At 43.5% G+C, this 26858-nt stretch overlaps 2 protein-coding genes and 1 long non-coding RNA gene across 9 annotated transcripts in view; 2 read left to right on the forward strand and 1 right to left on the reverse strand.

The window, feature by feature from the left end:
* The window catches only part of LRIT2 (leucine rich repeat, Ig-like and transmembrane domains 2), an 81652-nt gene that overhangs the window by 35918 nt on the left and 18876 nt on the right, over positions 1 to 26858 (forward strand). The window lies entirely within an intron of this gene.
* Positions 952 to 25936, forward strand: LRIT1 (leucine rich repeat, Ig-like and transmembrane domains 1). 7 transcript variants are annotated; one of them, XM_081190862.1, is made up of 5 exons: positions 952 to 1059; positions 4357 to 4607; positions 10109 to 10575; positions 21534 to 21839; positions 23856 to 25936. In XM_081190862.1, exons 2-5 carry the CDS (start codon positions 4486 to 4488, stop codon positions 24854 to 24856), a joined length of 1896 nt encoding a protein of 631 aa, XP_081046988.1. In that variant the 5' UTR covers positions 952 to 1059; positions 4357 to 4485; the 3' UTR covers positions 24857 to 25936. The 7 variants fall into 7 exon arrangements, with proteins under 7 accessions (XP_081046988.1, XP_081046993.1, XP_081046991.1 ...); XM_081190861.1 differs by lacking the exon at positions 952 to 1059 and adding an exon at positions 1641 to 1910; XM_081190867.1 differs by lacking the exon at positions 4357 to 4607 and having other exon boundaries at positions 956 to 1059.
* Positions 5670 to 11670, reverse strand: LOC308585368. The gene is made up of 3 exons (XR_014007338.1): positions 11628 to 11670; positions 10464 to 10596; positions 5670 to 6915 (listed from the first exon to the last, which is right to left on the reverse strand). It is a non-coding gene; the product is annotated as an uncharacterized lncRNA (long non-coding RNA).

Consider the following 26858-nt stretch of genomic DNA (forward strand, 5'->3'; position numbering starts at 1 on the left):
CCCCCCCCCCCGCTTAGGGGCCCTGCTGTTTTGCTGCATAGCTGTAAAAGTGCATTATGGAGAGATGATGGCCTCCTAAAATTATTCTCCTTGTTTGTAGGAGGCAAAATAGAGGTAGCCATTTTAGTAAATATTCTTGGGGTAGGAGCAGAATTCTTCAGCTGTGTAGAGAAGGGTGTTGAAAAAGAAAATTATCAGAAAATTTAATATACTTTTTTAAAGACACATTGACTGAATGGGACTACAGTATATAGTTACTTCCTTCATTCACCAGTATGAACTAATAGGCAAAGGAAGGAGGAGGAGGAGGAGGAGGAGGAGGAGGAGGAGGAGGAGGAGAAGAAGAACAGGGAAAGTCCATTGCTTCCTTCCATCGTTTTAAAATATATTGGGCTAGATGCACAGTTGTGCTCAAAACCTCCTCATCCTACTAATGGGTGGAGAAGCTGAGGGGCATTTTGCCAAATATTCTCCAATGGTTAGGGAACATTTCCAACCATTTACAGTGGTACCTCAGGTTACAGACACTTCAGGTTACAGACTCCGCTAACCCAGAAATAGTTCCTTGGGTTAAGAACTTTGCTTCAGGATGAGAACAGAAATTGTGCGCTGGCAGCGCAGTGGCAGTGGGAGGCCCCATTAGCTAAAGTGGTACCTCAGGTTAAGAACAGTTTCAGGTTAAGAACGGACCTCTGGAACGAATTAAGTTCTTAACCTGAGGTACCACTGTATAGACAGAACCTGAAAAAAAAATCTGAGAGAATATCTCAGGTCACCTCTGCACTGTACTTTTGAGGCAGCATCATACTACTTTAAGCAGTAATGGCTTTGCCCAAAGAATCCTGGGAGCTGTGGTTTGTTAATGATGCTAGGTGAGTTGCTAGGTGACCCCTATTCCCCGCACAGAAGTTCAGTTCCCACAGTTCTCTGGGGAGAGGGATGGTTATACCACTCTAGGAATTTTAACTCTGAAGGAGAACAGGGGTCTCCCAACAACTCCCAACAACCTTAAAAAAGTTACAGCTTTCAGGATTCTTTGGGAGAAAGCCACAACTGTTGGTATAATAATGGTTTAGGTGTAGAGTATGGGTGTGGATGAATATATAATTGATTATATTGATTAGGAGTCTGGAAAACTCAATAATCATGGGCAAAATCATTTATTTCAGGCTCAGATACCTCTCCCCCCAACAATCTGAGGATAAAAATATCTACCTTTACAAAGCTTCTCTCTCTCTCTTCCACACCCATCCCTGCACAGTGGTGGAGCTTCATGCTCCAGTACGGGGGGGGGGGGGGAGAGCAGGCGGGGGCGGGGCTGGCATGTGTCCTGGTGGCATGGTGCACTGCCCACAGGGGCGTGGCAGATGTCCTGGGGGCATGGCGCATAGCTGTCAACTTTCCCCTTTTCTTAATCCTATTCGGAATAAGGGAATTTCTCTTAAAGAAAGGGGAAAGTTGACAGCTATGGCATGGCGTGCTGCCCGCAGGGGCATGGCATGCCGCCTGTGGGGGCATGGTGCCCAGCGCGGGCGGGGGACAGCTGCAATGGCACCTCACTGGGATAGTGCTGCCGGGGGCGGTGCGCTCCCCCCGCACTCCTCTGCCTCTGCCCCTGCCCCTGCCTCCTCCTTCCTTCATCCTTCTTCCAGTGCAGGGACTTTATCACATTGGCACTTTGTCCCCTATTTCACATGTATGTTCCCTGGTAGAAAATGGTGCCACTAGGGCTGACTATGGGATGGCGGTCTAGATCTCCCTTGGAGGGAAACCAAGTGGCAGCTGACTTCCGAGGCACTCTGGGAAATGAAGTTTGCAGGAATGAGTGTTTGGTGCCCACTCTGCAAAACATTTTGAGAAAAACGAGGAAAAGGTGCAAGAGCTGTTGCCGCTGCGGCCAGCACCACCCGGTAAGGGGAAGGAGGGAGATCAACCAGGTGGGTGGCACCTGAGATTTGACGGGGTTTTTTTTGTTTAACAATCAAGTGGTGTATAAATTTATGAAATAAAACAAAGCAACGAATAATAAATAAACGTTTATCTACTTTTCACACCCTGGGGTGTCTTTGACAAGGATGGTGGCATGTACAAAATTGACGAAACACTTTTGTGGTGTCAGCTCCTTATAGGAACAGGTGTGGATGCTGTCATATTTGTAACTGGGCTGGTGGTGCAATGCCTGCACCACCAAACATGTACAGTCATCCACCAGGCTGAACAAACCTTCTGTTTCTTGCCTTTGTGAAAACAAGTCTTTCTAGCACCAGGTAGGCCACAATATACAGCCAGCGCAGCTCAGTGTGTTTGCCTGAAATAAACCCAGTGGCTGCTCAATCCATGGATTCACTGTGTAATTTGTTGTTGTTGTTGTTGTTTAGTTGTTTAGTCGTGTCCGACTCTTCGTGACCCCATGGACCAGAGCACGCCAGGCACTCCTGTCTTCCACTGCCTCCTGCAGTTTGGTCAAACTCGTGTTGGTAGCTTCGAGAATGCTGTCCAACCATCTCGTCCTCTGTCGTCCCCTTCTCCTTGTGCCCTCCATCTTTCCTAACATCAGGGTCTTTTCCAGGGAGTCTTCTCTTCTCATGAGGTGGCCAAAGTATTGGAGTCTCAGCTTCACGATCTGTCCTTCCAGTGAGCACTCAGAGCTGATTTCCTTCAGAATGGATAGGTTGATCTTCTTGCAGTCCATGGGACTCTCAAGAGTCTCCTCCAGTACCATAATTCAAAAGCATCAATTCTTCGGTGGTCAGCCTTCTTTATGGTCCAGCTCTCACTTCCATATATCACTACTGGGAAAACCATAGCTTTAACTATACAGACATAACTATACGGATATAATGATAAATGAAATAAATACATACATACTTTCCCATTTCTTATGGACCTTTGCCTCTTCCTGTTATTTCTGCAGTTTTTCTGCTCTAACTCATCAACAGGAGTAGTAATCTACTAAGCATTTAAAGTGATATTTGGCATTTGTAGCACTTGTAAAATATTTGCACATATTCAGGTTGCCATATGACCTCTTTTTCCAGGACACAGCTTCCTTTCCAAGATTAAAATTTCTGCCTGGGAGGATTTTTAAAATTTGAAAAAATGTCCAGGGGGGGTTAGTTAGTTAGTTTTGTTTATAGTAACCAAAGAATTATTTCTAGTGCATTCGATCTAAGGCACCTGGCTAAGCTAGTCTGCAGCAGAGAATCACAACAGAGCAGCATCTTAAACTAGCTACATACTGAATAAATCCCTTGTAGCTGAACTAAAAGGACACTGGCTCAGCTACAAAATCTTGGAGAAGGAGTCTGGGAGGACAAGAGCTAACATCCCCTTGCCATTAAGGAGAGTCAATATGTACATGTTAAACAGTTTAATAAACAGTTTTGTGCACACTTATGTTCACAAAGATGCGAACATGAGCCCAAATACTTTCATGTGGCAAGTGAGGGAGCAATATGTATTATTATTATTATGTTGCTGAAAGTTAAGAACATTGCTACTAGCAATATATCAGAGCTTCTATAGCCAACATATAGTAGTATTCAAAATGAGAGTTGTCATAGTGATCCATAATTAAAAGTAGAACGTGTCCTCTTTTTTGCTCTTCAAAATATAGCAACCCTGCCTTATAACCCTGGAAGATAGGCCCATATTATTATCTCCTTATTGCTGGTTCTAGGGGAGGTGCTCAAACTGAGAACAGTGGGCTGGCTGAGGCAAGCTCCTGAGCTCGTGGCGTAGAGGAGGTCTGAGGCAGAGATTTTCTGCCTTGCAGGTCACGACTCATACCTGAGCTACTCATTCGTGTGAAAAGTCTTCCTCCATTTGGCTGAGATTCAGACCAGGCTGTTGCTGTACCACTGAATCTCTCTCTCTCTTCAGTTCAGGGAAGACGTATGTGTGTGTGTGTGTGTGTGTGTGTGTGTGTGTGTGTGTGTGAGAGAGAGAGAGAGAGAGAGAGAGAGAACAATATTATTAAAATCAACATAAAAGTTTCCACATTTTCTACCCACAGCACGACTCCAATCCATTCATCCATGTGAAACATTTAACACTGAGAGAAGTCGCTCGAGAAGACCCAATCCCCCAGATTGTTAAAATATTGCTGTCTGGATAGTGAAAAGGATAATTTTTGTTCCATAATCAAAAAGCTGCTCATCTTTAAGAACTTTGCTTTGAAACTGTGTAGTGAGGGAAGAAAGAAACCTCTCTCCCCCTCCCTCCCTCCCTCCCTCCCTCTTTCTCTCTCTCTCTGTGTGTGTGTGTTTCCAGGAAGCAATAAGCACCTACATGAAAATAACTCCATCCTTAATCCCCTGCCTATCCGTTTTTATCTGATGGCTTCGGCACGGGCAGGAAGATCACTGCGCGGCAGAAAACGACGGCGAGTTAACAAGATGTGGCCAGTCCCATGGATAAAACAATAGAGAAAACCCTCTTCCACTTTGTCTAGCACCCTGGTGCCGTTCTCATGCCCAGGTCGCAATGTGGCTCATGGTGGGCTTAGTGTGTTGCCTTGTGTTTGGGGGGCTGCCCTTGGCTCTCGCCTCCTGCCCTTCCCAATGTAGCTGCGCTTTCCACAGTATCAACGAAGGGATGAAAGCAAGGTACGTTGGCAACTGTCTATTTATTTTATTCCTTGGTGGGCTTTGAAGCGTTGTTTCGTGAGTAGAGGTTAGCGCATTGCCTGAGCTGAACCGCCCCCCCCCCAAGTAGACGTGGGTCACTCCATGGCTCTTTGTTGCAAATGTTATTTTCCCAATCACTTTGTACTACAGCTTTCTGCACAGTCGGATTAGCTCCAGAGCAGACTGTAATCTGATTTCAGAGATGTCATTTGCTGATCTTCTGTATGCCAAAGGCAGAAGCAATATAATTAACATTGGTACAATGTTAGGCAAAAGGGGCACTAAAATTGAGCTTTTGGAAAATATATGTGCAGGGAAATGGTTTTCATCACCATGTGGGACCAACAAATAAAACATAACCCTGGACTTTTCATTTTTTTAAAAACAAAAAAACCAGACAACAGTACCTATATATTTTATGTTGCTTTTATGTTGCTTCCAACCTTCCAGCTGAATTCTTGTTCCTGAAACTAGCTAAGCTATGAAGCTTACTCTGTTTAAGGATTTTTTTTCTCGATTTGGTTTTTTTTGTTTTGTCTTGTTAAAGAAAAGCAGCAACAGATGTTTCCATTTTTTCAAGGGCATACATGTTGATCATGGCGACTGAGATGCTCATTCAAAGTATTATGTAAAATGCTTGCAAGCGTGGAACAATATGTGCCTACAATGAGCCTGCCTGAACAGGCAGCCAATGAGATTTGTAGGGAAGTGAGCTTGTTTTGTTTATTTAACTTTACAAGCACTTGTTGATCTTCTTTATACCAAAGGCAGAAGCAATTTAATTAACACTGGTACAATGTTAGGCGAAAGGGGCACTAAAATTGAGCTTCTCTAGTACCATATGCAGGAATTAATAACATGTAAAATAAAATGTAATACTCAGGACTCATATAGTGCCTTTTGATCTCCGCCAAAAATACTTTGCATATATTGCCCTGGCTGTTCTTATAACAACCCAGTAACACTGGTCGGAATTATCTCCACATTACAGACTAAGTTTTTTAGCCTGAGAAATAACGCTTTGCCTAAGGTTGCCTGGAGTGTGCCAGTGGCATTGCAGGCAGCTCACATTTGTAGCCTCCACATCTATACATGCCATGTGCAATTGCGCATGGATATACAGTGCGCGCAACAGGTTTCCTGTTGAACAATTAAGCTGAAAGAAATGAACGATTGATTACTGTAGCACGTAATATGAATATTTGGATGCTCAATTGGGAAAAAAAGCATTTTGATTGCTGTGAGAGTAATATCATCCATTTTTACATATAAGCCAATGGCGCTAGTAAACATTCTTTGGTTACCATTTTAGGAACAAAAGGAGAGTTATTTCTAATTACCGTGCAGGTCCCACGACTCCTTATAGAATGATCAATGCTCTGGGGTGTTAGAATATAATCTAGACTAATCTAGTTAGAAATATTCAAAGCAATTAGGCAATGGAGCAAGCTGCCCTAAGAGTTTAAAGAGGAAGGCGGACATGAATTTTATCAGGGCGATTTTACTTATAGTAACATGTCTCAGCGCAAGACATTAGGGCAGATCCTTCCAAGCTGAGCAATTTCTATATGAACTTTGAAGTGATTTCTGTTCCATACTGAAAAGCTCACATTTAGGGCAGCAGCATTGCCAAGTAAAGCACTTTATTTTTCTCTCTGTAGGAATGGATGGTGATGTTTCACTTATATGGACGAAAGAAGCAGAAGCAATTGAGGCCTGCTCCCTTCCTCTAGTTAGGAGGGATGGGCAGATTTCAGTTTTTCTCAGTTTCTTATTTCTCCATTCTTAAGTTCATTTCTCCACATTTCCACATCAGCTTGCAATTATTTTTCTAAGTTCTCACAAAAAATTCATCAGCATTCCAGAGCAGATTTCTCTTCAGAGATATGTCTCTTTATGCCATTTTGCCAAATATAAACAATTTTGTAAAGCAATTTCATCTAATACAATGTATTTTTTGTACATCATCTTTACAAATGCATGTATTTATATGCATGATTGCCCCCAATATATGGATTTTTATATGCATTACATGACCGGAGAACTACATTGCAAAGTTTGGAGAAGTGAAAATTCCGAAAGATGGCTTTGTTTCAGATTGTTTTGGAAAGTATCTGGTAGGTTCACCTTGAACATGAACTGAATCTCATTTACATCTCCCATCTCAACTAGTGAGTGGACCTGGCCACTGAAATTCATCATCTACTTGCACAAATAGCCATGCTGGATTCTGCTTCTTGGAAGGTCATTCTTGGAACACTGGAGACTGGCTTTTACGACTTGAGTACTTTGGAAAGACAGGATAAAAATATTTTGAGTACATTATTGGCATAATACTTATATAGAGGTGTCACAAGCTTTTTACCTGGTATAATAAACAGCTATGAATCTTATTGGATTATTCAGATGTTGTTGGACTCCAACTCCTATAATCCCAGGCTACTAACCATATGGACTGGGCCGGCCCACCCAAGGGGCAAGGTGAGGTGACCTCCTCAGGTGGCAGGATCCACAGGGGCAGTAGATCCTGATGTAACTCTTCATCGACTCCTTTTTCCCTGGCAGGGAGAGGAGCGCCATTTTGTGGTTCACCTCAGGTGCCAAAATGTGTTGGGCTGGCCCTGCATGTGGGATAGGGCTGATGGGAGTTGTAGTCTGAAACATTTAGAGGGCCACAGGCTGCTCATCCCTGCAATGGGCAGCTGCAGAGGACGGTTAAATTTATTACAAATTGTGCTGTCACTCTGCATAATACAAGATGTGGCCAATGCCCTGCATGAGCTCAGTATGTATCCTAGAATGCATCCCAGAATTCTCTGTGGTGTACAGGAGTCCTTTGGCAGACATGAAATGGGTGTGGAAGGGGTTCCATGAATTTAGACATGTTCAAGGATTTTTATTTTATTTTATTAATTGCATTTCTGGCTCACCCTTCCTCCCAAAGTAGCTCCAGCAGCAAACAATGACACAATGCAATTTTAAAAATCTGAAACCAATATCAAGTCACATATTCGTACAACGAAAAATGTCCATGTTGCCAGGAACAGTATCTTTCCACCATTAAATGCCTGGGAAAACAGGATTCTTTAGAAATTCTACTACTGTAGGAACAAGAGGCAACAACTAGCCAATTTTATGCTACTTTATGCTTCTGTTGATTTTGGTGTGTTAAAGATCTGCATTAGGCTGCGATCCTAAGCATAGTCACTTGGATTTCAATAGGAGTGACTCCCAAGTAGTTCCATTATTTTTGTATCCTTTATAGCCCATCTCCCTTTCATCAAAGTGGTGGCCTACAGTATGTGGTTCCCAAGCATTCACCTCTGCAGGCACCAGGGAACAGACCCAGAGCTGCTTAGCTCCAGCAAGGTGGTGCCAGCACATGCCTTCAGATCACACCCTGGTTTCAACACAATTAGCATTAGGTTTCAAACATCTCTCTTTGAAAGTCATGGGCTTGAGAAGTGCTTACCATTGAGTTATGCTAGGACCGGCATGATTAGTCAGCACCATTGGGCATCTGCTGAGACCCCCAGTTTGGGGGAGGGTACTGGTGGCCACCAGAGCCCAGTGGTGCTGTTGCCATTGCCAACTACCCAACCTCTCTGGCCAAGGGCGAGAACATCAGCAAACAATGGAAATGAGTAGAAGGAGCTGCAGTTGCCACTGCCTGCCCACTCATGTGCCCCCTTTGGAGGGCAGAGATGGAGGGGAAGCGAGTAGTAGTAGAAGAAGAGTTTGGATTTGATATCCCACTTTATTACTGCCCTAAGGAGTCTCAAAGTGGCTAACAATCTCCTTTCCCTTCCTCCCCCACAACAAACACTCTGTGAGGTGAGTGAGGCTGAGAGACTTCAGAGAAGTGTGACTAGCCCAAGATCACCCAGCAGCTGCATGTGGAGGAGCGGGGAAGAGAACCCAGTTCACCAGATTACGAGTCTACCGCTCTTAACCACTACACCACCCTGGCTCTGTAGGTAATTACAGCATATAGGAGCATTTGCCAAGGTCCTCCAGAAACATGCAGCTCACATTGGGCGTGAACCCCAAAAATTACCCTTATGTTTCCCCAAAGATTTAGCCATGTTACTTTGTCACAAAAACTCTCCACCCAATGCATGATGGAGAACAGCAACAACCGGGAAAAGATAGACATAATATTTTACAAGGACAGGAAGAAACATTACAGTCAGAACGATTGCCACACAGAGGAAGAATAGATATAGCTTGAGTGCTTCACCTGCAGATTTAGAAATCATTTAATGTGTCGATACGAATGGAAGTCATTAATATTGTAGTTGTTGTATAAGGGATTGTTATTTTGACTGGAGTGTAATTGAAATTAATAAGATTTTGGAACTTTATTGGAAGAAATAAAGTAAATAATCAAACCACAAATTCTAGCATGCAGGGGGCCACCTAAATTTTATAATTTGGCATCTGCATGATTGGTATTAGTAATTGTATTATAGTTTGGCATTGTTATAATGAACTTATTATTGGATTATTGTAATTGAAAACTAATAAAAATTATATATATATACATATACATATACATACATATATATAGAGAGAGAGAGTGTGTTTGTCACAAAACAACCAAGTCCTGTGGTCACTCAAAGGCTAACAAAAGGATGTCAGGCCAGATCTGACCAGCTCGTTTGACCATTAACCTCTCTTGTCCACCCCCTCGGGCATTTTAGCAGTATACAAAAGAATGAGCCATTAAACCCCTTGCTAAGAACCTTGTCCTGCAATGAAGTTCTCTCCTTCTCCCCAAGGTCCAAAGTGATATTCTTCATGTTGAAGTTCCCAGGTTCAACTTATGTCACCTCTCATCAAATGATCTTAGATAGAAAGACCAGGAAAGTCTCACAGAAGACTCTACTACTGTAGATGGACTGATGGTATAGCCTTTACACACCTTTCTTCGCATGATTCATATAATGCAACAGGTACTGACTCCACAAAACGTTGCAATACTGTGGCCTTTAGAAGATAAACAAAAATAACTGGGGAAAAGGGAAGGCTATCAAAAGCACGCCAAACAGACACAAGCAGGGATTTGCAGAAGTAATTTATAGCTTGCAAATTTGTACAGTCAAACCTCGCATGTTGAATGTAATCCGTTCCGAAATGTTCAACAACTGAGGCGCAGATTCTGATTGGTTGCAAGAGCTTCTTGCACTTAAGTGGAAGCCACGTCGGACATTCGAGTTCTGAGGAATGTTAAAAAACTGGAGCATTTACTTCTAGGTTTTCAGCGTTTGGGAGCCGAAAGGTTCAAAAACGGAGCTGTTTGAGAACTGAGGTTTGACTGTACCACTTATTTATTCTTATAAAATGGAACAAAGTTCTAGAGTAAGAATGTGTGTGTGTGTGTGTGGAATTAAAAAGGTTAAAAATGCATATAAATGAACTGATGATTAAAGGGTTTCAATTTGAGAAATGTTCATTCAGCGATCCATTTGTTCCAACAGAGCAGTTCTCTGCAATGACCCAGAGATGACTCTCACACCTGTGAACTTCCCCGCGGATACATTTAAACTCCGGATAGAAAAGACAGCCATCCGTAGAGTCCCGGGGGAGTCGTTCCATTCCCTCCGCAACCTGGAATTCTTGTGGATGCCCTATAACTCTTTGGCAAGTCTCACTGTGACTAACTTCCGGGGTCTCCGCCGATTGCAAGAGCTGAGGCTGGATGGGAACGCTCTGACCTCCTTCCCCTGGGAAGCCCTTCTGAGCATGTCCCAGCTGAGGCTCCTGGATCTGCACAACAATGAACTTGCCTCTCTCCCAGCTGAAGCTGCTCAGTACATCCGGAACATCACTTACCTAGATATCTCGAGCAATAAACTGGTGACGCTTCCTCAAGAACTCATCGCGGTCTGGTCGAACCTCCAAGCAGTTCCATACTTCCCCAATGACAATTCTAAGATCATCTTAGGTAAGAGGTTTAACGATGAAACTGAATGAAGGAAAGCTCTACTATTCACATTATTTATGACCATACCTCAGTGGGCTGGATTGATTTCTCTCACTTTCTCATTTTCCCAGTCTTAACCGCAGTTCTCCTCATTTCCATATCAGTTGGTGATTTAAAACAAATATCCGCGTCAAAATTCACGAGCATTTTCATGCAAATTTCTCCATACACACACACATTTGCTAAGCGGTTATTCTACATTATTGTCAATAATATTTGCATCTTAATGCCTGCTTTATCCCACCATATTCATCTCCATACACATTACTTGGTTGGAGAGCTGATTTGCTAAATTTTGAGAAGTGCCAATTTTGAAGGTTGGCTGTATGGTTCACGTATGGTTTCAGGGTGTGCAAAACGAGGTGGGTTTGCCTTTAAATATGAATAGCATCGAATCCCACACCCATCCCTAATCCAGACTAAGTTACTAGGAATTTAGCTTCCATTGAAATCAATGGGACGGAAGTCATGACTAATGTGTCCTCTTCAAAATTTCAGTGGAAGTTAAGCTCAACTAACTTTGACTGGATCCAGCCTACACCCTTCTGATGCTTGAGGCATATTTTTTACCTGAAGGAAGAAATCTCTCTATACCAGTGGTTCCCAAACTCTCACCCCCCCCCACTGTCCTGGACCACTTGAAAATTGTTGAGGGTCTTGGCGGACCACTTAATGATTTTTCTAACTATTGTTTAGCAATTGTCATGCTAAGGTGTTATTTAAAAAATCTATATGGATTTCAAACATTAGTACAATAATATACAATAAGAATAAAAAGAAGCAATTAAAATACAATTAAAAATCAATACAAATATTTTAATGCAATGGATATGCCCACTGTGTTAACAAAATTCTTCAATATTTGGCCTGATCTTTGTTACCATGGATGTGGCACTATCAAGACCACTTCCATAGTTCCTTCCAAACCTACCTCTGAAGGATCTCCAAAGAGGAGATTTTACAAGTGTCCCAGATAGCTGATTACATTATGTCACGAATGAATGAGGTCTTACCAGAGCTGAACAGCAGTATCCTTTCTTTTACATGATGCTCCTGTGAACACAAGCATAAATGACAGCAACTTTTTGTGAGACAACATTACATGGCTGACTCATTTTCAGCACAACATTCAGTGCAACCTCCAAACATTTCTACCTCTTAAGTATGTGCTTACACTTTGAATTTCATTATGTGGTTCCTTGTCTGGTGCTGCTCACGGTAATTGTTGCATTGAATGCCTAGGCTGTCCTTGAAAGTGTTTGCAATTTGTTGAGGTTTTCTGTCATCTGAAGGCTGCTGCTAGCACAAGAAACCCAAACTGTGGCTTTAGACAACAACAGACCCTGGAGAAGCAGCCTGAGATCTGAGAGATCCCTTTCCATCTGTCAGAAGAGGTTTGAACAGAACTTTTCAACACCAGAAGAGCCAGATGGGATTAATGGGGTAGAAAGCAAGGATGCCAGTATATGGAGACAGAGCCAAAAATAGGTGGAGCCAGCTAATTCTAGTTTTCCCCTCCTCCTACTCCCTCCTGGCTTGGGGGCCCAGGCGAAGGAAAGGTGGAGAAACTCCTGTTGTGGTAGCAGGACTCATTGTGCTGGCTCCAACATTGTTGTTGTTTAGTCATTTAGTCGTGTCCGACTCTTTGTGACCCCATGGACCAGAGCACGCCAGACACTCCTGTCTTCCACTGCCTCCCGCAGTTTAGTCAAACTCATGCTGGTAGCTTTGAGAACACTGTCCAACCATCTCATCCTCTGTCATCCCCTTCTCCTTGTGCCCTCCATCTTTCCCAACATCAGGGTCTTTTCCAGGGAGTCTTCTCTTCTCATGAGGTGGCCAAAGTATTGGAGCCTCAGCTTCAGGAACTGTCCTTCCAGTGAGCACTCAGGGCTGTCTTCTTTAAGAATGGATAGGTTTGATCTTCTTGCAGTCCATGGGACTCTCCAGAGTCTCCTCCAGCACCATAATTCAAAAGCATCAATTCTTTGGCAATCAGCCTTCTTTATGGTCCAGCTTTCACTTTCACACATCACTACTGGGAAAACCATAGCTTTAACTATACGGAACTTTGTCAGCAAGGTGATGTCTCTGCTTTTTAAGATGCTGTCTTGGTTTGTCATTGCTTTCCTCCCAAGAAGCAGGCATCTTTTAATTTCGTGACTGCTGTCACCATCTGCAGTGATCATGGAGCCCAAGGAAGTAAAATCTCTCACTGCCTCCATTTCTTCCCCAGCTCCAACATTACACAATGTCAAAAGAAAACATTGCAAATGAAAATCAAATGCAAGATACAATAAAGACCTGCATTTAAAGCAGTATGATTAACAGGGAGACAAGATATTCCCTAAACATAAAAATCAAGTAAAATCAAATATAGAAAATGAAATGAAAACTCCATGTAGAAACATTATTAGCCACTAAACAAAATAATGGAGATAGAAGCTGCTCTGCCCTCACACAGTAACATCTCCCAAAGATATCCTTAGCACTCTTGCACATATAAATTTCACCATCACTTGAGCATTCCTGCCAGTGGCGTAGCGTGGGGGGTGCAGGGGGTGCCGGCCACACCGGGCGCAACATCTGGGGGTTAGGGTTAGGGGGAGCAAATCCATGGGTTAGGGGGCGCAAATCCACGGGTTAAGGGGCGCAAATTACTCGCCTTGCCCCGGGTGCTGACAACCCACGCTACGCCACTGATTCCTGCCATCCACACTCATAGCACAGACTAACCTCTAGGCAACCATCTGTCACAATGTGATTGTCTAGTTTATGAAAGATCTCTGGTAGCATTCAGCACAATTCACAACCAGCCCATTCACCGACCTCCATCTAGGCTTAACATTTATATAGCACTTTCAAATTTTCAGTGCTTCATCATATGCATTATCAAGTTGTAAGGTAACAACGTCCTGTCATGTAAGCAAATATGATTATTCCTCATCTTGCAGACAGGGGAGACCGAGGCTGAAAGTGAGCGATTTGCCTGAGGCCACCTGGCAAGTTTATGACAGAGGTGAGATTCAAACTGGGGCCTTCCTGATTTGTAGCTCCATCTCTTAGGCATTGTAAATCAACATTTTTCTCTCAGAAAAAGCTAGCAACACAGCAAAATGTTGCTGCCAAACACCTACCTTTGTGCTGAAATTTACCAGGTTGGCTTTTTCAGGAGGCTGCAGTAAAATCCACAGGCCTTGCCAATGTGAATTTTATTCATATTGTCAAACTGGCAAATTGACACATTCCTTTGTTTTCCTGATCAGAGCTCATTCTTGCCATTGATTTATTCAGCATTTCCACATATCTCAGCATAACATACCCTGCCTCCTTTTTCCTGTGTGTGTGTGTGTGTGTGTGTGTGTGTGTGTAAAGTCTGAAGCATGGTAGACACTTAATAATTCAGCATTCTTTATATCCTCTGTCACTGCCTTTCCTTCATCACTGAGCAGCAACTTTTCATATATTTCTAAAAAAAAGAAGAAGAAGCATTTAACTTTTACTGGTCTTTGCTTGTTTCGTTTCTTGATCTTTTCTTTCCTTGAAGACACCGTAAGGTGCAGGTCATCTTAGGGAATGCAGGAATATAAGAATTCTCTGCATAGTAGATAAGCATATAGAACATGCTTGCATCCTTTGATACATTGTACAGTAACCCTTCATGACTTTACCACAGGCATAATAGTATGGGGATATTTCCATGCCGAAGTGTTTCTGCACAGCCTGACAGTCAGCATTTTATGGAATGATCTGTAGACTAGGGGACGATTCTTTTATAAAGACACAGGAAGCTGCCTTTCCTTGTTTGCACATCATGGTAAGCCAAACTATAGCTTTCTGGGACAATGCAAGAATGCTCTCTTCCATCTGCTCCTCCTTGGCCCTTTCAGCACAGAACGGTAATCCAAGGTTTAGCAGAGTGTTTCCTCTGAACCTGGTGTCATAGTAAAGGTCTTTCTTCTGAATCACAATCTGTAATCAAAGAACAACCAGTGGTTTTCAACCAGTGTGCTGTGGCACCCTGGGGTGCCTTGAATGATGGTCAGGGGTGCCGCGGGCAACACTGGCCTCTGTCCTTCCTTCCTTCCTTCCTTCCTTCCTTCCTTCCTTCCTTCCTTCCTTCCTCTGATGCCCTCTTGCATCTCTGTCTCCCAAAGGCTTGCATGGCTGTTTGTTGCAGCAGCCCTGGCTACAAGCTCAGCAGGTGAATGGAGCCTCTGGAACTTGCTAGGGGGTGCTTCCCAGGCCCCTCTCGGGCAGTGGGAGGAGGCACCTCTATTTGGGGCAGGGGGTAGCTCAGAGACCAGGGGCGGCACCTTCGGCTGCCCAAAGGACTCCCACAGAAAAGGGAGAACAGAGGAGGCAGAGGGAACACTCCAAAAGGAAGAGTGTTCGAAAAGGGGTGAGAGGCTGCCAGCTCTGCAGGCAAAGGATGACATAACTGGGATCCAGAGCTCCACAGGGGTGCCACAGAAAGAATGCAGTTGGTCAAGGGAGCCATGGACCCAAAAAGGTTGAAAACCATGGTCAAAACCATGGTCCTGAGTTCCAATGGCACCCTAATCCAGATCTTCACTTAGCTGCTGCATTATGCAGGGATGAACAAAGTGGGTGTGATCAGTCCCAGTATAACATTGTTTAGCTTATAGTGACATATGAATGAGGCCGCTGAATCAAGCCATTGATCATAGCTGTCAACTTTCAGATTTGAAAATAAGGGATCAGCAGCCTCGAAAATAAGGGATCAGCAGCCTCACCTGTCCTGGGGAGCCTTGAAAATAAGGGATCAGCAGCCTCACCTGTCCTGGGGAGCCTTGAAAATAAGGGATCAGCAGCCACACCTGTCCTGGGGACAGTCTACGGGATATCTAACAATCTGGGATAGGAGCAGGAAGCAGCGGGAAATGGCGCTGGAATAAGGGAATTTCCCACAAAAAAGGGAAGGTTGACAGCTATGCCATTGATCAATCTAGCTCAGTAATCCAGCTCAGTACATGACTGGCAATAGCTCAACAAGGGTTCAGACAGGAATATCTCTCAGCCCTTATGTGGAGATGCTTGGGACTGAACTTGCTTCCTGAGTGCAAAGCATGTGCTTTAGCATCGACCCTTCCCCGAGGTTTTGTGTTATCCTTTCCATTGCTGTGACTTTGCCATGCCGAACCTCTACCCACAAATATCAGAGTCGTTCATGATCTTGGGTGAGGAATCAGGGCTGGTTAGAACCAGAAACAAGGAGTGAAGCAGAGAAGGAGGAATGGCCAGAATCAACCTCTGTTTGACCTGGAGAAATTCCAAGGGTCAACATCTGTGGAGAGAGACTTGCATCAAGTGTGCATTGGCCATTAGAAGGGCACCAAATGAATGCAGAAGCAAATTCAAAGCACTCTTTTCAGAATGGTTAGAGGCTATGTAGGGGACTGTCGGTGCTGTAAACACATCACTTTGCCCCTGAGGCTACAAAGCACGCAACAGGAGAAGGCAACCAGACCACATGGGTACACAATAACACATCATACTGCAAGCTGAAGCTATAATATTGCAATCTGCTTTCTGGGCTATATCTGTCTTTTGGATCACAGAAGCTGTGATCTTGAACTATTCTTTCTCTGGGTGATGAAGATAATCAGGAGAAATGTGGCTAGCCTAAAGAGATTTAGAATCCGGCACTGGATATTTTTATCCTAAAAAATTAAAGCAGAAACATACTAGGGTAATTTCAACAAATAGGCAAGCTTGCCACATTTCCCCCTCTGCAGTCTTTTTGACAATCTTTGCTTCCTCTCCCGTGATATTTATAGACTGCTTTTCCAATAAACTTGCTCAGGAGCAGACAAAGATGTTAAAAGAAGTAGTAAAATCGTGCAGATAAAAAAAACCCCCAGACAGTTTAAAACAGCAGCAGCAAGTAAAAGCCACATGAGAAATCATTGAAAATGATTTACAGATGGTTTTTAACTCCAAGTAGACTTGCTAAGATGAACAAGACTGAATCAGATAAGTGCTGGAGACACAACGAGGTCAAGGGTATGTTCTTTCATATGTGGTGGACCTGTAAAAGCATAAAAGAGTACAGTGGTGCCTCGCAAGATGAAATTAATTCGTTCTGCGAGTTTTTCATCTTGCGAATTTTTCGTCTTGCGAAGCACGGTTTCCCATAGGAATGCACTGAAACTGTTTCCCATAGGAAAAAGGAAACAAACTTGCAAGATGTTAAACTGATGGAATATGCACAGCTTGCAGACCTAACTTATAGAATAAGAGAACAAGAAGAACATAATGTTTAAAGAAGATTGGAAAACGTTTATTGAATATATGGGGGGAAATTGTGTACATTTGAAAACGTTGGCAGCATTAAGATAAATTCAGATGTGTAAATAAGTTTTGCTGGAAGTAATAATGGAATACTGAATGGTTTATTTACCTAAAATATGCAGGGATTTATGCTATGCAAAATGAACCATGGAAAGAGAAGAATGGAAGTCATTGATATTTTAAGGTTGTCTAAATGAATATTCCAAGTTGTAAAACAGAAAATTTAATAAAAATTATATATATATTAAAGCCACATGAGGTGATGATGATGATGATATGAAGGAGGAAGATAGTGTGTGTGCACATGGACATGTGGAATGTAGAGAGAAAGTTTTGACCTTTCTCTCATAATACTAGAACTCAGGAAGTTGAGTATTGGAAGATCCAGGAGAGGCAAAGTGCATAAGCATTTAAATTTCCTCACACAAGGGGCAATGATGGCCACCATCTTAGATGGCTTTAAAAGATGATTAGAAAAAATTGTGGAGGATACGGCTATTACTTGCCACAACGACTATTTTCTGTCTATGCTGTTGGAAGCAATTTGCCTCTGAATATCATTTGCTAGAATCACAGGCGGGGATAATGCTTTTGCACTCAGCTCCTGCTTGTGGGCATCTCATCACCACCTGGTCTGCTGGGAGTCACCGAGAGTGGCTGAGGAAACCCAGCCAGATGGGTGGGGTATAAATACTATAACAACCACCACCACCACAACAACAATTGGAAAAGGTTGCTAGACAGGCCATTGCCCTGATTTGGGAGGCACTTCTTATGATGTGTTTGTGTCAAGGTGGTTTGGTGGGCATCAACAAATTATTGAACAGAATACCATAGGAGAATTTTATTTCCCGGTTATGCAGATAAGGAATAGTCCAGCCAGCAATGGTAAGGTAGGGAAGGAGCATAAGAGTCTCAATAGCAACAGTCCTGATGCCTTGTATAAATTCTTATGTTACTCCAGATTAGGATCACCATACATCCCAGTTTTCCCGGACATATCCAGAATAGTGTGGTTGGCAGTACTGTCTGGGTGGAAATCACCCAAATGTCCGGGAAAATCTGGACCTATGGTGGTTCATGTCGATTTTCTATAAAAATAGATTTTAAAATCACTAAATTTTCTTTCTTGCCAAAAAAACACCCCAACAACTTTGGCCAGTCCCAAAATAGCTCAACAACTTTGGCCAAAAAACCCAAAAACAATGAAAAGAAAGCTCATCAACTTTGCCAAAAAAAACTCAATAACATTTCTGTTCGGATTTTCACGGTTTGAAGTATGGCAACCCTACTCCAGGTTTAAAGAAGAATGATAATGATTTGTTGTGGTTGCATCCTGTTTGCTGCTAAGGAACCCAGAGAGTACACAGATACACTAAACGGCAACATTTTAGATGTTTTGTGCCCTCTTTCTGCCACATGGTGGCATTCAAATCACATCATAGGGAAAATAAATCATTTAACCAAAGTAGGAACAAATAATCACATTACAATTGCATAACTGAATATTATCAAAGATCTTGGGTAAACAGAAGTACCTTTGGCTAGCACTTAAAAGGTACTAAACTATGTGTAATTTTTGGCAATAGGAATGGGGACGGGGCACATTCTGTTACTGGAGTATAGTGTTGGAAAACATGCCACCCCCGGGAGAGGCTGGCCCCTCACCCTGGCTCCCGGGGCTTGTTTACCGGTGATCTACTCTGGCTGGCATCCCTGCAGTCCAGGCAGATCTTGATAGGCGACATCCCCCAGGGCGGAAGATGCATACCAGCAGGAGAAAGAAGATAGTCAGAAAGTCTATTACATTTCTACGGTTTATTTCTGACTTTACAGCTGTACAAAAACATGTCCGATCAGTTCAGTCTCCTCCTAGCAACTCTGTAAGACTTCTTTCACATACGCAACAGGAAGGTCTCATATTACACACAGAACAAATCTCTGTGAACCGCCCTGTGAACTGCCTGGTACATTCTTTCCCAGGACTAGCCACATCATGTGATGTAAACACCGAGCTAGTTTGCAGCTGCGTAGTACTCATATCCCAACATATAGGAGGGTAATAGGAAGAATAGTTAGATATGTTAGTGGCCTTGGTTGTGGTGATCTTTTAAGTGGGGTGGGGAGGACTTTTTCTGTTTAAATATATTGTCAGATGAATATTTTTGTTTTTGTGTATTATTATGTGTGTTTATCTGATTTTTGATATCCGTGCTATTTTACTTTACTGTGTTACTGTGAGGCACTTGAGCGAAAAAATGTGACTAAATAACAACAACAATATACAATTCAGAAGATCCTCTTACTAAAATTCACCTTCCTCATCTTCCAGAGATGGACATTTTTGAAGCACATTTTTTGCACCCCAAGGCGTTTGTATCAAGGACAGAAAATGTGTGTGTGTTGAAAACTCTTCAAAATCTAAATATATTAAATATTGAACCTACTGTATTTTTCGCCCTATAGGACGCACTTTTCCCCCTCCAATGAAGGGGAAATCTGGGTGCGTCCTCTGGGGCGAATGCAGGCTTTCGCTGAAGCTTGGAGAGCGAGAGGGGTCGGTGCACACTCTCAAGGCTTCAAGAAGACATCCGCAGCCTAGGCAGCCCTGCGGGAGGTCCCGCAGGGCTCCCTATGCTGCGGATAGCAGCCTGCCGCCCGACGGGCAAGGCGCCCTGAAGCAGAGTGCCCCTCGCGCCGGGCAGACATCCGCAGCATGGGGAGCCTTGCAGGAGTTCCCTGCAGGGCTCCCCATGCTGCAGATATCCTGTCTAGGCTGCGGATAGCAGCCTGCTTCCTGGAGCGCTGGGCGCACTGAAAGCAGAGTGCCCGGCGCTTCAGGAACACATCCCGCAGGTCCGGCAGGGATGTCTAGGCTGCGGATAGCAGCCTGCTTCCCGGAGTGTCGGGCGCCCTGAAAGCAGAGCGCCCGGCGCTTTGGGAACACATCTGCAGCCTAGGCAGCCCTGCGGGAGGTCCCGCAGGGCTCCCTACGCTGCGGATAGCAGCCTGCCGCCCGGCAGGCAGGGCGCCCTGAAGCAGAGCGCCCCTCGCGCCAGGCAGACATCCGCAGCGTGGGGAGCCTTGCAGGAGTTCCCTGCAGGGCTCCCCACATTGCGGATAGCAGCCTGCCACCCGGCGCGAGGGGCGCTCTGAAGCAGAGCGCCCCGCACGCCGGGCAGACATCGGCCAGCCCCACAAGCTCGGGGGACAGCAGGGAGGCACAGCGCCGCCATCCCGCTGTTCCTCGACCTGGTTCGGTTTCCCCAACCTGCTTTTTGGGGGGAAATAAAGGAAATTCCCCCCCTTTATTTCACCCAAAAAAACCTAGGTGCGTCCTATGGAATGGAGCGTCCTATGGGACGAAAATACGGTATTTGCAAGATCAAGACCAGCTTTGGATTACCTTTTTAGGGTATATAATTTACTATGCTTAAGGGTGGAGGAGAAATTCGCTTTCTGAAGCACTTTCTGAAACAATATTCAAACTCAAACACAGCCATTCTTTGAAAATGGCACTTTTCTGAATTTTTGCAGTGCAGTTTTCCAGTCATGTAATGTGTGCAAAAATGCATATAAGCGTAAGCTAGCGCTCTCTCTCTGTCTGTCTGTGTTTGTGTGATGCAGATTTTGGTGAAAATAGCATTCACTATATTGGGGAACATTGGTTTGCAAAAATGTGTATATTAGGCAGGATTGCATTCAACAGTGGCTGGATCTAGACACATCAAAAAAGCCATGTAGTTAAACGCATTGTAAAATTCGTAAAGGGAAATCCTGTTGGCAAAAGATCTTCACAGTGCCATCTGGTGTCACAGTGTTATAACTCATATAAAGTGCTTTTTCTTTACTAACGTAGCTGAGTCCAGTATGTTTCTCAGGAGAAATTTGCACAAAAATGTGATTTGGATGAGGATTTTTTTTTTTAAATGCAGATTGCTGTGGAAATGTGGAAAACTCAATTTAAGATGGGAAAAATGATAAATTAAGAGAAGTAACTACATCTAAGTTTAGGGAGAATGCTGTTGCACTTGGTCCTGTTTGTGGGAGTCCCATAGGCACCTGATTTTGGATGAGACAGGCCTCAAACCTGATCCAGCAGGCTCTTCCATTTTATAATTTTAATTATTTGCATTTCTGGTATAATTCCATGTCAGTGAAATATGGACAAAAAGAACACAATAAGAAAAGAATCTCTGAAATAAAATAGAGGCTGCAATTTAAAATGTCTAAAAATAGACCAAAAAACATTCCTTACCCAACTTCCTCCCCTCTCCTTCCATGGTTCCTTTTATCTCTTTCCCCCATGTTTTGTTGGTTCACCCCATCTATTGTAACTACTTTTATAAACTTTATTTATTTCTTACACTGCTGAAAATCTTACCATCCTGCTAGGTAGATTGTTTGCTTATAATACTTTTTCATATATTCAGTAAACAATATCCAGTCCTCCTTATATCCTTAATCATTTACATTTCTTATTCCAGTGGTCATTCCTGCAAGCTCCACATATTCTAACAGTTTAATATGCCATTCTTCTTTTGTTGGTACCTTATCTGTTTTCCATTTTTGGGCTAGTGACACACGCTTCCTTCTCTTCCCAGGTTTGCAGGACAATCCTTGGACGTGCGACTGCAGCCTCTACGAAATGGTCCACTTCCTCAATTTCCAGTCCCCCAACGTAGCGTTCATTGAATCCAGACTGAAATGCTTCACTCCCCGGAGCTTGGCTGGAGTTTTCTTCAGCCAGGTTGAGCTGCGGAAGTGTCAGAGTCCCGTCGTGCACACATCCGTCGCCAAAGTGAGGACCATACTGGGAAGCACTGTGCTTCTGCGCTGCGGCACCACAGGAGTGCCCATTCCTGAGCTAAGCTGGAGGAGGGCTGATGGAAACCCTCTAAATGGCACAGGTAGGTTTTCCTTTCTCGGTTGCAGGCCCTGTGACTGTGGTTTGTAAAGAAGAGTGTAATCGTATGGTGTCCCTAAAGGATCCTGCTAAGTAGGTAAATGGGACGGAGGTGGCGCTGTGGTCTAAACCACTGAGCCCCTTGGGCTTGCCAATCAGAAGGTCGGTGATTTGAATCCGTGCGAGGGGGTGAGTTCCTGTTGCTTTGTTCCAGCTCCTGCCAACCTAGCAGTTCGAAAGCATGCCAGTGCAAGTAGATTAATAGGTACCACTGCAGCTGGAAGGTAAACAGCATTTCCATGCATTCTGGTTTCTGTCACCGGATTCTGTTACACCAGAAGCAGTTTAGTCATGCTGGCCACATGACCTGGAAAGTTGTCTGTGGACAAACGTCAGCTCTCTCAGTTTGAAAGAGGGATGAGCGCCACAACCCCATAGTCAAATTTGACTGGGCTTAACCATCCAGAGGTCCTTTACCTTTAGTTCTGCTAAATAATTTGTTAGAACATTCAACAAAGTCCTTTGGGCAGTTTGCATCAAGTTCAAGCCATGTTCAATTAAGCCATTGGAACATTAATTGAGACATTAAAAATCTATTGATGTGGTTCACTGCCTAGAAACCAACATAAGCAGCACAGCAGCATTTAAAGCCAGCAGAAACAATCTGCTCCAAGGGCAGATGATTTCTTGAGCTATGCAGCTACAATCCTGTACATGCCTACTCAGAAATAAGACCTTGTTAATTTAATGGTGATTATTCTCATGTAAATGCGTATAGGATTGTAGTCCAAGCCTGCTGCTCAGGTCATGGTTTAAAGATATACTTTAAATTGCATTAGCATCTTGCATCTGCAAAGGCATCCTGTTCTTATGTCAAAAGATATCATGGGGCCCTAATTAGACTTCTTTAGAAATACACTAGGGATGGGGAACTTGTGGCCATCTAGATGTTGTTGGGCTATACCTCCTATCATCCCTGACCACTGTCATGCTGGTAACAGGAGTCTTACAACACCTGGAGGACCACAACACAGGTACCCCAATCCTGCTATAAACAGCGGCAACTGATATGATCATATATTCAGAGCACTTTCCCTTTAAGGGAAGGCAAAAGCATCTGAGGATTTTCAGTAGTAGATAGGTAGCCGTGTTGGTCTGCCATAGTCAAAATAAAAAAATTCCTTCCAGTAGCACCTTAAAGACCAACTAAGTTAGTTCTTGGTATGAGCTTTCGTGTGCATGCACACTTCTTCAGATATCTGAAGAAGTGTGCATGCACACGAAAGCTCATACCAAGAACTAACTTAGTTGGTCTTTAAGGTGCTACTGGAAGGAATTTTTTTATTTTGAGGATTTTCAGTGGGACATGGTTGAGGTTTATTAAATGATGGTGCTCCAAGAATGGTTGCAGGAATGGTCTTTTTATTAACACTGGGACTCACTGGGAACTGAATAAATGGAAGCACTTCTTCACACAGTGTGAATTGACTTTTGGACACTAGCTTAGAGATGGCTTTTAAAAGGATTCTACAACTGCATGGATAATGGGTCTATCAATGGATGTTAGCCATTGTAACTAAAGGGAAGCCTCCATGTCCGGGGCGGGGGGAGGGGTATATATCTGGTATATATCTGGTAATCAGATTCTGGAGACAAATGGAAAAAGATTGGAAAAAGATTGCTATTGGAAAAAGATTGCTGGACCACACTGGTTATAGATAGCAAGGCGGTTCTTAAACAGAGGGATGTTCTTGCCACGCTATGGTTGTTCCTAAGCTCACTTGAGTTAGGTCTACAACTTTTGCTCAAGCGTTCAGGGCGGAGCAGATAGAAGTTTGTCCAACCAAGCAGAGCACCTTTTTTAAAAAAAAAGATGAACTAATGTCCTAATTCAGTAGAAATCCAATGAAGTTATCAGAACAATGATAACTTTTAGGTAATGAAATGATTATCTAAAAGAGGGGGGAATGGAATCTAAGCAGTCTGTTTTGCTGAATTTCATCCTGTTTCTTCCTTCCAGTGCACCAAGAAATTTCCAGTGATGGAATGAGCTGGTCTATTCTAGGCTTGCCTGTCGTTTCTTACCTTGATTCTGGAGAATATATATGCAAAGCAAAAAACTTCCTGGGAGCAACAGAAGCTTTCATCTCCCTTATCATCACTGACTCAGAAAGCACAGATGACCCCACCACAAACTCAAAAGGGACATGGAATGGAAAAGTGAGTGGGATGGAAGCAGCGGCTTACAACGACAATTTGGTAGCCAGGTACGTGATCACCACGTCAACTTCCCCTACCATGGGTGCTCGGTCCATTCGTGCCAACACAGAAGGGAACCTGGCACTTCGAGATCAGGCACTAAATATGATCAACAACCCAAGAAATCTCTTAGCGAGTCCGCCTACTGCCCAACAGGAACCAGAGCGCATTGTGAGGTCTGTCAGAGTCATAGGAGATACCGACCACAGTGTCTCCTTGGCATGGAAAGCTCCTCAAGCCAAGAACACAACCGTCTTCAGCATCCTTTATGCGATCTTTGGAGAAAGGGACATGCGTAGAATCAATGTGGAGCCAGGTAAGACCAAGATCACTATCAATGGCTTGATGCCGAAGACCAAATATATAGTGTGTGTCTGTGTGAAAGGGCTGATTCCCAGGAAAGAGCAGTGCATCATCTTTTCCACGGATGAAGTAGCCAGTGCAGGTGGAACCCAGAAACTTATCAATGTTGTGGTCATCAGCGTGGCCTGTGTCATTGCCGTCCCTCTGACGTTAGTGGTGTGTTGCGGGGCGCTGAAACGGCGCTGCAAAAAATGCTTCACCCGGAAACCCAAGGAAATCCAGGACTCTTACGTCACCTTTGAAAGCCTCTCTCCAGGCGCCAAAGCCAAAGGAATGGAAGGTGAATACTTGACTAGACACACACCTGACGAATCCAATCGGTTGCTCTCTGCCAGGTCGAGTGTGGACTCAGAAGCAATACCAAAGGCAGAGGGACAGCCGAATGAGTACTTTTGCTGACATTGATCTGTTAGTGTGCAAAGCGATTGTGGTTATACTTCTATTGGACAGTGCAGAAATGGCATGACTTTGAAGACTCACATGTTGCAAGTATTGTCTCGATATATTTGTCAAAAGAACAATGGACAGCTCTACCTGGACTGTGTTCCCCTCACACTTCAACAGCGAAAAGTCTATGTGTGCATTTGCTAAGACCTCTCCCCTGCCAATCCAGTCCAGAACTGAGTGGAGTACTTATTGAATCTACCCTGAGAAGATTTCGTTTTTAATTTTTGTCTGTTGGGGCATGCAGGAAGGAGGATAGAAGTGGAAATTGTAGGTTATTAGGACCCAGCAGATGATGGCTGGATTCTAGTTTCCTGGGACTCCAGAAAGGGAGTGGGTGAGAAAATGTTTAGGCTGAGAGGATGGAAGATGGGTGGGTTTATTTATATGCAGAGAAGCAGATTGTTATGGGAATGACTTGAGTCTTTGTCGGGTAGATGATGCAAAAAGGAAGAACACACCTCCATCACAAAAAATAGAAAGAAAATGTGGAAAATGACTCAGGTGCAGAATAAATGTTATAATATTATCAAGTACAAAAAGTCTGATCAAGGACAAAATGAAATGTGAACACATTTAGAATAACACTCATCTTCAGGGAATTAGTTACAACTATTCTCCTGTTAAAATACAAAGTAAAGGAGGAGACAATTTATCAAGGACTCACAAGAGATGATGACCAAAGGCTTCATCTAGGTGAATACTTTAAAGCAAAGGTAGACAATGTGATGCTCTCTAGATGTTGTTGGGCTCTAACTTCCATCAAGTTCTATCATGACCAATGGTCAGTGAATCAAAGCAGTTGCAGTCCAACAACATCTGGAGGGAACCACGATGACTCCCCCTGCCTTAAAGTATCTGTCTAGTCCCAAATTCTCTCACCACTCCTGCTCCTAATTAATGCATGGTTTCCTGGAAGGAAGAAGGATGGATAGTGGGAATGTCCCCCAGTCTAGGCCTATGGTTCCCTTCTGCAAAATAAACCCCATTCCATGAATACATGTACATATATGTCACAATGTTAAGTGTATATTATGGTGTGTTGTCTATTCTCAGTTTTGAAGTACATTAAATAATTTAAAACATGGTTTCCTAAATTTATTTTAGGATGCTACGCAGAGAAATGGCTTTTGATAATGATAAGGTAAAATTTAATTACTGTCCGGACTCACAGTCATCCTTCTGACCTAAAAGAGAAGCGACTTCAAGGACTGTGTGTCTCATCATTCTCTATTCTCTTAGACTGGGAGGAAGACAAAGAGCTCCATATTTTTCGCTCTATAAGACGCACCAGACCACAAGTTTTTGGAGGAGAAAAACGAGAAAAAAAATATTATGAATCTCAGAAGCCAGAACAGCAAGAGGGATCGCTGCGCAGTGAAAGCAGCGATCCCTCTTGCTGTTCTGGCTTCTGTGATAGCTGCGCAGCCTGCATTTGCTCCGTGAGACGCACACACATTTCCCCCTACTTTTTAGGAGGGAAAAAGTGAGTCTTATAGAGCAAAAAATATGGTACTATTTAGCAGTTATATCTGCTACTGAATTAAGTTTTCTAGCAGCCACCGCCTCTGTCTAGCTAAGCAAGATCAGTTGCTGCTAGAGCAGACTACTCAAAGCCTTTTTCTTTTTTTTAAAAAAAGGTAGCTGGAACTGCTGAATGGGAAGGGTTAAAAAGGAGTGGCAATTGCTCCTCATTATCCTCTGCACCTTCCTATCTACCCCCCCCCCCACCCGGAAAGGACAATATGATGAACTGTGCATTGGTCCTAGAAATCTCTCTTCCCCTGCTGATCAACGGGACACCCTTCCACTCCTCATAATTCCAAATGAGCTGGACTCTTCCCCATGTGGTGGAGAGAATGTTCTAACAGCTTCAGGCCTTTTAGAAAATACTTTGATTGCCAGATCACAAAGTCAAAACCCACCAGCAATGGCCGAAAGTTAAACTTTGTATTGA

This window comes from Podarcis bocagei, assembly GCF_964188305.1.
Source record: "Podarcis bocagei genome assembly, chromosome: 4".
In the NCBI taxonomy this organism is placed as follows: domain Eukaryota; kingdom Metazoa; phylum Chordata; class Lepidosauria; order Squamata; family Lacertidae; genus Podarcis; species Podarcis bocagei.

What these genes read in the sequence shown, in the direction of transcription:
- LRIT1 (XM_081190862.1), top strand. Translation starts at nt 4,486, where the DNA reads ATGTGGCTCATGGTGGGCTTAGTGTGTTGCCTTGTGTTTGGGGGGCTG. An exon ending in CAATTCTAAGATCATCTTAG is followed by an intron (nt 10,576 to 21,533) that starts GTAAGAGGTTTA and finishes TTCTCTTCCCAG; the next exon opens with GTTTGCAGGACAATCCTTGG. An exon ending in AAACCCTCTAAATGGCACAG is followed by an intron (nt 21,840 to 23,855) that starts GTAGGTTTTCCT and finishes TCTTCCTTCCAG; the next exon opens with TGCACCAAGAAATTTCCAGT.